General features: G+C 39.7%; 1 protein-coding gene across 2 annotated transcripts in view; it reads left to right on the top strand.

The window, feature by feature from the left end:
* Nucleotides 1-1,861: 1,861 nt before the first annotated feature.
* The window catches only part of LOC109968557 (ras-related protein M-Ras), a 14,932-nt gene continuing 6,646 nt past the window's right edge, over nt 1,862-10,147 (top strand). For both annotated transcript variants that reach the window (XR_002276115.1, XM_020614905.1), the window contains exons 1-3: nt 1,862-2,038; nt 8,068-8,322; nt 9,412-9,565. Coding sequence is in view for 1 of the 2 variants with exons in the window: in XM_020614905.1 (XP_020470561.1) it covers nt 8,130-8,322; nt 9,412-9,565 (347 nt within the window). In the remaining variant the exon portion in view is untranslated. The remainder of the gene's footprint in view (nt 2,039-8,067; nt 8,323-9,411; nt 9,566-10,147) is intronic.

Below are 10,147 nucleotides of genomic sequence, written 5' to 3'. Positions count from 1 at the left end.
TAGATAGATATGGGTGGCTGTGGCTCAGAAGGTAGAGTGGGTCGTCTCCTAACTGGAGGATTAGCGGTTTGATTTCTGCCTTGTCCAGCCAACACGTTGAAGTGTCCTTGAGCAAGACAGTTGCTCCCGGTGATGATACCTATGTGTGAGCATTTGGGAGTGTGAATGGGTGAATGGCCAAGTTGTGTGAAAGTGCTTTGAGTGTGCTCTAAAGCAAAGAAAAGCACTATACAAGTATAAGACCATTTACCATAGAGAGAGAGAGAGCACTTAATTTCCCATCACTTACAGTAATGTGAGTTATAAAATGTGTAATGTCTGGATTATTTACAGAGGTGAAACTAATATCAGGCTTCGACTTCCTCATTTCAATTGAATTATTTACATCTTTCTCGTCATTTCTTTTTCATGCACACATTGACAGTTACTGGTAATGGACTACTGTACATCATAAACAGTCTTGCCAGTAATGTAGTAAATGTGTGTGTGTGTGTGTGTGTGTGTATTTGCATAGCCAGCAATGTCAGGACCGATTTGAATGTTATACCAAAGGAGTGAGGAGGTTCTGGAAAAGTGAGGACATTTTGGCTGGTTCTCACTTTTCCCAGACCCTTTCACAGGACTGTTTGAGGGTCAAGACTTGGTTTTAGGGTAGAATTAGGTTTAGGTTAGCGTTATGGGAAATGTTGGGGTTAGGCATTTAGTTGTAATGGTTTAGATTAGGGTAAGGGGCTAGGGAATGCATTTTTATCAAAGAATGCCCTCACAAAGATAGCTGTACAAATGTGTACTGTATATGTGTGTATACACATATACTTGCTTGTGAGTATATACTGTATGTGTGGGCACTTATTAACTCAATTTTTTTCTGTTTTGTTGAATAAATGTGGATCTGTAAAAAACAAAGAAAAGTGTAATATATGAATATACTGTAGGCTATGTCAATTTAAAACAGCAAACGAAATGGTGTATCTGACATTATTTCATCATGTGAAAGACAAAAAAAAGCTGCTTCAGTTACAGGGTCTTGGTTTTGTCATATAGTCAAGGTTTACTATCTGAGTGGAATGGCACCATTATTAATGACTTTAGCAACAGTTTTGCCAGTCTTATTATAACCATCTTTCCTGGTCTTAAATATGCATATTGTTTTAATACACAGACCAGTCTGGGTGGATGCCTTAGTCAGAAAATGAAAGATTTGAAGAGGATCACTAAAGATCCACCCGGAGAATAAAATTAAAAAGTAAATAGATCAGTGACCTAGATTATAATCTGGTAACAAGAATCATCTGAAACCTCACTTCTTCACATTTTTGTAGCTTTCACTTGTTGCTGTTTTCCAGTACATTAAAATGTATATGTAAGTGGTTTTACTAATGGCACACAATTATTTGAAGAGAGCCTTTATTGTGTTCTCACTGAGTATGAGCAAACAGCAGAAAAAACACCCTGAAAATCATTTATCTTATTGATAATTTATACATAATATAGGTTTAACTGGAGTGATTAAGATATCAGTCATTTAAACATTAAAAATATCTATTCTCCCGACACAGACACACATTTCCATTTTTTCCCTAATGAATCCATTTGAAATTAGCAACGGTTAATTTGACAGGACTATGCCTTTAAAGACGTCCGCTGTATAATGGAAGAGTCCATTTCACTAAAAAGGGGGATTCTTTTGCTGCTTTGTGAAATTTCACAAATGTAACACAATACATACACGATGAAAGAAAATGCGCATGTTACATTTCAATTGTTCGTAACTGATATCACATCTAACTGAAAGCCAATATTTAATCGCTTTCACGTCTTAACAAAAGCGGCGTTCACCCCTTCGGGCTTTTCTATTTATAGCATCAGCTGTTGCAATACAAAGATTTGCTACTCAACTCAACGTATTGTTTCGCAGGCACAGGGAGACATGTCCCGTCTGTAGCGGTGGCTTGAAGCCGAGAAAGAGAGATGAGGTGGAATATATCGGTGTGAAGACGTCTCTTTTTTTACGTTCACGACAGCGGAGCTCATATCGGTAAGCAGCTTTTCTACTGAGAGGGAGGAGGTCGTGTGTTCACGGACAGTGCGGGCAACACCTACCGTAATGTAGCGTCAATCCCAAACTGTCAGTGTAACAACAACTTAATGTAGCCTAGCTAAGTGTCACCTAAGTGTTTAACTAATGCCAGCGTGATAAACGTGCAAGAGAGGTTAGCATGCTTTATTAAAGTTTATAACGACAGTTTTAACTTATTTTCGTTGCAAACTTCAAGAGAGAAATGAAGCAACCGAAACCTGTTATTCAGGGGCGGCTGCACTTGGTTTTCCACGCACACACGGAGACGGGCCTTGCCTCCTTGTGTCAAAAATGTTTCCGTGGGCACGTAAGAAAAAAATAGTGCCTGGCTTTTCTGGCCTGACAGAACTGAATATAAAATGTTGTATTATGTATGTGTATGTTTAGTCAGAGTATTTTTAACAGCTTTGCGCCCAGTGGTGTCCAGCTGTGAAGCAGACATGTACACATTTAAGCGTTGGAGAGACAGAACAGAGAGATACCTCATGTATCAAATTATAGGATGAGATCATTCAGAAGCACCAGTCAGTCTGCACACGCACACACACACACACACACACACACACACACACACACACACACTTTATCCACTAATAGCAAAGTAAATTGTGACCTTTAACGAAGGGAAATCAGCTTTTAGATGACGTGCAACAGTTGTGGTTACCACCCAGGACCTTCTGTGTGATCTGTTTGGGCCTGGTTTTACCCCTTATGAAATAATGATCCATGTGAGCTTAAAATTGGCACTTGCACTTAGAAGACACCACAGATATTTTAAAGGGGGACAAAAAGGTTTGGCCATAGTGAAGAAAAGAAGACTTGTGACCAGAAGCTCAGAGGTTTAATAATGTGGATGCCCTGTTAAACTTAAGCCTAGTACAGGCAGTAGCAAAGTAAATATCTCCTAAACTGCTCACGAACAAATGATGGGGCATTCCACCTTACATGTGTGAATGTACAGTCAGGTGGCAATTTAAACTGTGAATGAACTAGTGGTCTCTTCCAGGATGACAGTGCCTCCATCCATAGGGCAGTGTTGCCACATTGTTCTCTGTTTAATTTCTTACTTTCTTCTCTTTTCTTTCTTTCTTGTTAAAGTGAATGAATATTGAATGAAAACTGAATATTCTGCTGGCCTGCTGAGGGGTTTAATTGAATTATTTACCCCTTATATATATACTGTATTTGTCAGTGTGCAGTGTGTTTACATACAACAGGTAGTCAGTCGTTGATTCAGTGTCAGTGATGTTTTGGCTGGGGTTCAGCCATGACATCCTGTGACCTGGCCGAAATTCCCCAAAAGTGCACTGTCTCAGTGAATGAATGTTGAGGAAAGAGTAGGAAATGCCCCCAGTGAGTTACAGTGAGCTACAGTGAGCTAACTGAGCTAGTGAGCTAATTGTGGAGCCTCATCCACAGAACAGTGTTATATTATGAACAAGACATCAGTGCAGTTTAAATGCAGCTAAGAGTGTTGTAGTCAAGACATTTTTGTAGGCCAACGTGGAAGGTAGCATACCAGGGGTTCCTTCAACAAAAAGCCAATGGGATTTTTCCATAGACAGACAAGGTTTATGCCACTTACACACTTGGTTCAACAAGATAATCTTCACAGGTTAATGCCACTTTTATGATTTAAGAAGTAAAATGCTATTGTTAGCCTATAAATAAGCTACACCATGGTCCTGTGACTTAAGTGTCACCATCACTGCTTCCAGTTTATAATCTGATTTAGCATGCTAAATTCTTCGACAAACACCTTTTCCTCTTACTGTGACCGGATCTAGCTAGTGATCACAGCTGTGTCAGTTAGTTATTATAGTTTGCAAGTGCAAGAGTTTAAACATAGCAAGGCTGTAAACATGGACTAGTGAGTAGATGAGCTTCTGTGTTCGACAGGATGACTTAAATCTCATTTAGCCACTTGTTAGCAACTGCATTTTTAAGATGCACAAAAGCATTAAAAATTACAAGTGGGCTGTGTATTTTATCTTGTAGAACAAAATGTGAAAATGTATTGGCCTTGTGTTGGCACAGACCTTATTTCAGGCATCTAACCAAAATCCCATTTGAAAAGCCCACTGACTTCAGGGTGAGGGAAGCAGAAGTGCAAAAATGCTAACTCAGGTCCGGTTTTAGGACTCACTACTATGGCTCTCTAGTAGGTTCTCAAATGATGCTATAAGACTTGAGCCTTCCATGTTTAGTCACTGATGGTGACCCAGAATCATGTGATTTGCTGTACAACTATTTGTACTTTGATAAATGTGCAGGGCGGTAAAGCTCTGGGATATGAAGGCTGTCACTGTTGCAGGAAATGCAATGAGGGGTGCAGCTGATAACTCATTTTTAATAATAAATTACCTGAAATTATGGCATTAAATCACAGATTTTCTATTGCTATGTTCCTGTTTAAGATACAGTGCATAACAAAGTCTTTGTTGAAAGACATCTGAAAACATTATCATTAGCATAGCCTATTGCTGCTCAAATACTGTAATCATCAGTTTGAAACACTGACACAGGAAGGATGCAAGCATGCACAGTAAGACGGGCTCAGTTGGGCAGATTGCATCTTACTGCACATTATGTTTGTAATTGAGTGAAGAAGATGCTAGAGATATATTGTTTTGAACAGGAAATATCTTTTAAGTGAATGTGATGCCGTTTTGGCAAGCATGGGGAAATATGTGTAACGTGTATCAGAATCTTTTTACTCATTGGGGAATATTGCCAATATTGGTGTTGGGGGTCCTTTTGTAGTTTTCTTAGTTTATTGATGCTCTTTAGTGAATATTTTAGTTAACTAGGTGACAAGAACCACAACCTTGGATCTGCTAAGAATAAAAACATTCAGTATTTAGGCAAAATCATTTTTGGTTTCATAACACAAATGTCAGTTCAGGTCACAAGACAAAAACTAAATTGGGAGTGATGCCAGACTGCAGTTTGTCACAACAGCAGCTTGAAGCTTTAATATATTTTGAACGGAGTGAACTATGTCTGAACACATCCTTTGACTGCTCAGTGAGACTTGGTATCAGCGCTACACTTCAGGCTGGGGTGTGCACCATTGTGTCCCTCCTTATTCCTGTTCTGTGACTTTTGTTGCTGCTTTGTTTCCATGTGAAGAAGGAAGTCCCTCCATCCTTTCTCAAGGCAGCAACTAGCCAATGGCCCAGAGTGAGTTTATGGAGTCACCTTAAAGACAAAATGTACAGTTCAAAACGTAGGTCCACACACATATGTCAGGCTGATGTGATGGTAGTGTGTTTTGGATTTAAGGTGTGATAAACAGCAGTTTTGAAAACATTAAATAGTGTTTTCAGAAAGTTGGCCTCTTACATGTAAAAAGCCGACACAGCAAGACGAAGAGTTGTCCCACAGACTACATCTCTTAAGCAGGTGGTGACTGGCCTGACCATTTTAACACAGAGGGACAGGTGAAGTATCTGTCTGGTCTTTGCAAGTTAAATCTCAGTTTGTTGCCATTTTCTGTCAGAGTTATCTTTCTCTGGGTTTCAGTACACGGTAGCCAACCATATAGTGTCTTTCATCAGATGTGTACACAGGGATGAAAATCATTGGAGCTTGAGTTGCCTGGTGACAGCTGAACACAACTGTGTTGTAAATACTTCACTCCTTTTGTCCACAATACAAGCTGGGCTTTCCCAATAAATACCCCAAATTTTTCAGTGGTGGAAAATGCTAGTTCAGTATGATGGAAGGTCAAAACCTAGAGGAAAAGATGCACATTTATAAGCCCTAATGTGGACAATGTGGCTTAACCACTGTGTAATACTGTGTGTCCTTTTAGTTGGCCCGCTCTAACGTCATAGTTTGTAAGGCCAAATGGCCTATTACATTGGTTAGATGACTAACTTTGGTTGGACATGTAGGAAAATTTGGTTTCGCAAGCTTCCACTCCCAAATAAATTTGGTTTAATGGTGTGTGCGGATTACTTTAGTCTCGGCGTGGTGAGTGGTGTTCCAGAGAACTGTGCACCCAACCAAATAGACTCAAAAGAGGAAATGCTGACACACCCCATGAGCCCTGACTTGGCTTCAGCTAAGCCTTGGCATGCATGACTGGTGTGAAAACCACAACTGGTGGCAGGTACTACACCATACTTGTCCAGCTGTTGTGTCTTTTGTTTTCTGCGCAGTGCTGACAATATAAGATGGTGTCTTCTGAAATGGGATAATGGCTTAGCTGTTTTGTGACTCTGCGTCAATCTGCCAACTGACTGAAGAGGCTTTTTGACAACAGGAATTTGACTTTGATATTTTTTGCCCAACCTGCCAGACTGATTTCTGCAGACTGATTGATTGGCTGGCTTTAGAAGGAAGGAAACCTCTTCCTTCCCTCCATTGTGCTGGGTAGGAAAGGATGGACTACAGCCAGCTGACAGCTGTTTCCTGGTGGATGGAGGAGGAATGGGTGCGTGGGTGATGGGGATATTGTGCTAGAAATAAGTGAATTTGTGCACTTTTCTGTCTGCTATAGTCTAATGAGATCTATAAATCTGGAGGTTTCACAATAAGATGGGATTTCTTCAATTTCACATTAGTTTGGCTTGAATGTAATGATTTTATTAGTGGTGTGCATGTTTTAACCCACCTACTACAAAGTGCATATTCAGTAAATCAGCACTACCATCAAAATGGTTTTTAAAGTAGATTTCCTACCTTCCAGGCAGAAATGTTAATGTAGAAAATACTCGTGTACAGACTGTGCATAATTTATCATAGTGAACATTTTCTTTTTGTGGATATTAAAAGGTGTTGGTGAAGTTTTCTTTCCAGCCTTGATTTGTTTAATTCGTTTCCTTCTTCATAAAACATTTGTTAAGCTGATTTTTTTTTTTTTTTTTTTTTTTTGGAATGTTATAAAGCCTGGATCATACAGGTACCTTTAGGTTAAGTAATGTATTTTGATTGATCATTTTGCTTTGGCCTGGATTTTACTTTTCTTTACATCTTTAAATGATGGATGAGCAACATGTCTAAGCACAAACCTGTAGAAGTATACATTTAGATATCTAAGCTTAGCAGGATCATTTGACTGTTGACAGCTGAGAAATAAAGTCGGACAGTGGTGTTAAATCATTCTATTTGCCCACTGAATGAACAGTGGGGAGGCAGTGTTGTCTAAAGATCAACGTAGTGCCATCATCTCAACACCATGCTGTAAAATATCAGCTGTGTCCTCATACGACCTTCCTTCCTCTGCCTTCCTCTTCTGTTTGCGATTTCTCTCAAACTCCTTCCAGTTCTCTGTTCTCTCGTTCCCATCCCATGTCTTGTTCTCTCTCTCTCTCTCTCTCTCTCTCTCTCATAGGTTTGCCGCCAGCTGTGGTGTGAGCTTTAGCTACAACAGCATAGGATTGCATGACCCGCAGTAAATCATTGCCCTTAGTAATTTGAACCACACATTTGTTGCTGTATTAAAGTTTGTACTGTACAGCTGTTCCCCTGAGGTGAAGTACAAAATGTATCAGAATTATGTGCAAATGATTAAATATTCTAATGAGCTTCACTGCTGGCTCTGTGAGGCTGGGAGAGTACATGTCATTATCTGGTTTTTGCTACTGCCGTAGGCCAAAACATGCTTACTGAGGCTTGCTGTAGTCACTTTTCCATACATTTGTGATACCTGTACTGTGATCAGACTTCAGAGCAATGATGCAGATTAAAGTGCAGACACCTTTCTATACAACAGGACAACAGGCCTGTTGTGGACTCTGTCTTTTGGCCTCTTTCTCTATTTTTTGTATTATCCTTAAAAAAAAAAAAACTTTCAGCTTTTTACAGCTCGTAGTTGTGGTTTGTTATCTCCATGGTGATGTGAAAAAGTAGCTGCAATAAAAAAACATTAACACCTCTCTCTCTTCTTCTCTCTCCCTCTCTGTACGTTGCTCCCTCCTATCTTTGTTGTCAATCCCTTTTTTATTTTTTTTTCTGCCTTGGTCCTCCATTACACCCAGGTGTGTCTCATCAGCTACCTACTAATCTACTTCCGACCTTTACCGCCACTGTCGAGGTAGCCATGGCGACCAGCGCTGTGCCAAGTGACAACCTGCCAACATACAAGCTGGTGGTGGTGGGGGATGGTGGTGTTGGGAAGAGTGCCCTCACCATCCAGTTTTTCCAGAAGATTTTTGTGCCAGACTATGATCCCACGATCGAGGACTCGTATCTGAAACATACAGAGATAGACGGGCAGTGGGCAATACTGGATGGTGAGTTGGAAAATTATATGTATGTGAAATTAACCCAGCAGCAGCTGAGAATGACCATTTCTCGCCATGCTAATCATCTGTTTCATTTATTGTTTCATTTTGGTTTCATTTGAACGTGTCCATTACTTACCAGTGAATGAACATTTGTATTGGTTTAAAAAAATGTACCTTTTAACCACATTGCTGTGGTAGCTCTTTTGCACAATATCTAACTGTGCAGTAGCAATTCTCTAAGGAAATAAATGATTTGGAGAAGGCACTGCTATTGTTGTTGCATATGCAAGAAATTATGTGTCTGAATTTATCCCTTCCCCAGTAAAGTACTCAATTTATGTTGGAAACACTCTGGAAACTATTTAGAAAACTGTATAAAAAAAAAAAAAAATCTGTTTTACACTTTATGGGAATGCATGTCTGTGTAAATGTTTGACATCCTGTTATTGACAACCACTGACATATACCAAGGCCTGAACATCTCGGTTTATCTGGCACACTTTTATACTGTATAAGGGCAGCCAGGACCTGAGGCTGGCACTCCAGGAAAGATCACAAGATCGCTGGGTCACCAAGATCTACTAGCGTCTTTCTCTTAGGATTATGAAAGCCCTTCACACAAGTTGTGGAGCAGAGTTAAAAACTCATATTCTGGCCCTTAAAACACAACAATGGAATTACCCAAAGACTGGTGCAGTGACTTCTGGGTCATTTTATATTCATTAGTAAATTAAGGTAGCTGCACATTTCTGAGGGATCCGACTGATCACATTTGAAATAAGTCTTTATCACTGCTTTGGTAGATCTTAGCGTGCTTGGTATGTACCTAATTGATTCTGTAGATGGTGCAACATGAACGGCCTAAAGAAGCAGATTACCCTTTTCACTGAAAAGCCCACTGGAAATATTTGGGTGTTCTGTATATTATATAGGAAAAGTTTTACAGTTTTGTCAACTGTAAAACTTACATTAGATATACTGTCCATTCTGCTCAAAGCCAGTGTCAAGCACTGTACCTATATCATCTGAGCATATTTTGAAATAATAATAATAATGCGATGATGCATTTGTGTCCCTCCATCTCCATATTTGCAGTGCTGGACACAGCAGGCCAAGAGGAGTTCAGTGCAATGAGGGAGCAGTATATGAGGACAGGAGACGGCTTCCTTATCGTCTTCTCTGTGACAGACAAGGCCAGCTTTGAACACGTTGACCGATTTCATCAACTCATACTACGGGTCAAAGACAGGTAAGGAGAGATGGCACGCAGTACGGACCAAGACACACAGCTGGTCATTTTTCTGTATGTGAGAAAATGTTTAGAAATGACACCAGGCCAAGTAGAGAACAGTAAAGAACAGTAGGTCATTTAGTGTAGGAGAGGTTTTGTTTGGCTCCAGCCCTTTTTTAATTACTGCACATCTTGTATGCTATGACATCTGCTTAGCTTCCCCTTTTTAAAGAAGATGCATTTTCACACCACTTGTCTTATTTTTATCCTTTTAGTTATTTCTGTTGGCTATGTCAGCATTATACTCACCAAGTGCTGAGATCTAGGAACACACTTACAAAAGTTCACTTCAACCATTGTATATATTACAAAAAAGAGCAATAATAACTGTGCATAAGATGGGGTACAGGGATCACACCAATGGAGCTTTCATACAGTCTAAATTGTTAAAATGTTTTGATTTAGTGGGATATAAGACTGCTGTGTTTATGTATAAAGCCAGGAACAATTTATTACCTGGTGGAATTCAAAAACTATTTAATGAAAGGGAAGGGGGATACAATTTAAGGGGTCAGTTAAATTTAAAAATTCATGCTATAC

Source organism: Monopterus albus, unplaced genomic scaffold (assembly GCF_001952655.1).
Source record: "Monopterus albus unplaced genomic scaffold, M_albus_1.0 scaffold153.1, whole genome shotgun sequence".
Classification (NCBI taxonomy): domain Eukaryota; kingdom Metazoa; phylum Chordata; class Actinopteri; order Synbranchiformes; family Synbranchidae; genus Monopterus; species Monopterus albus.
This window is presented reverse-complemented; position numbering and strand designations above follow the sequence as displayed.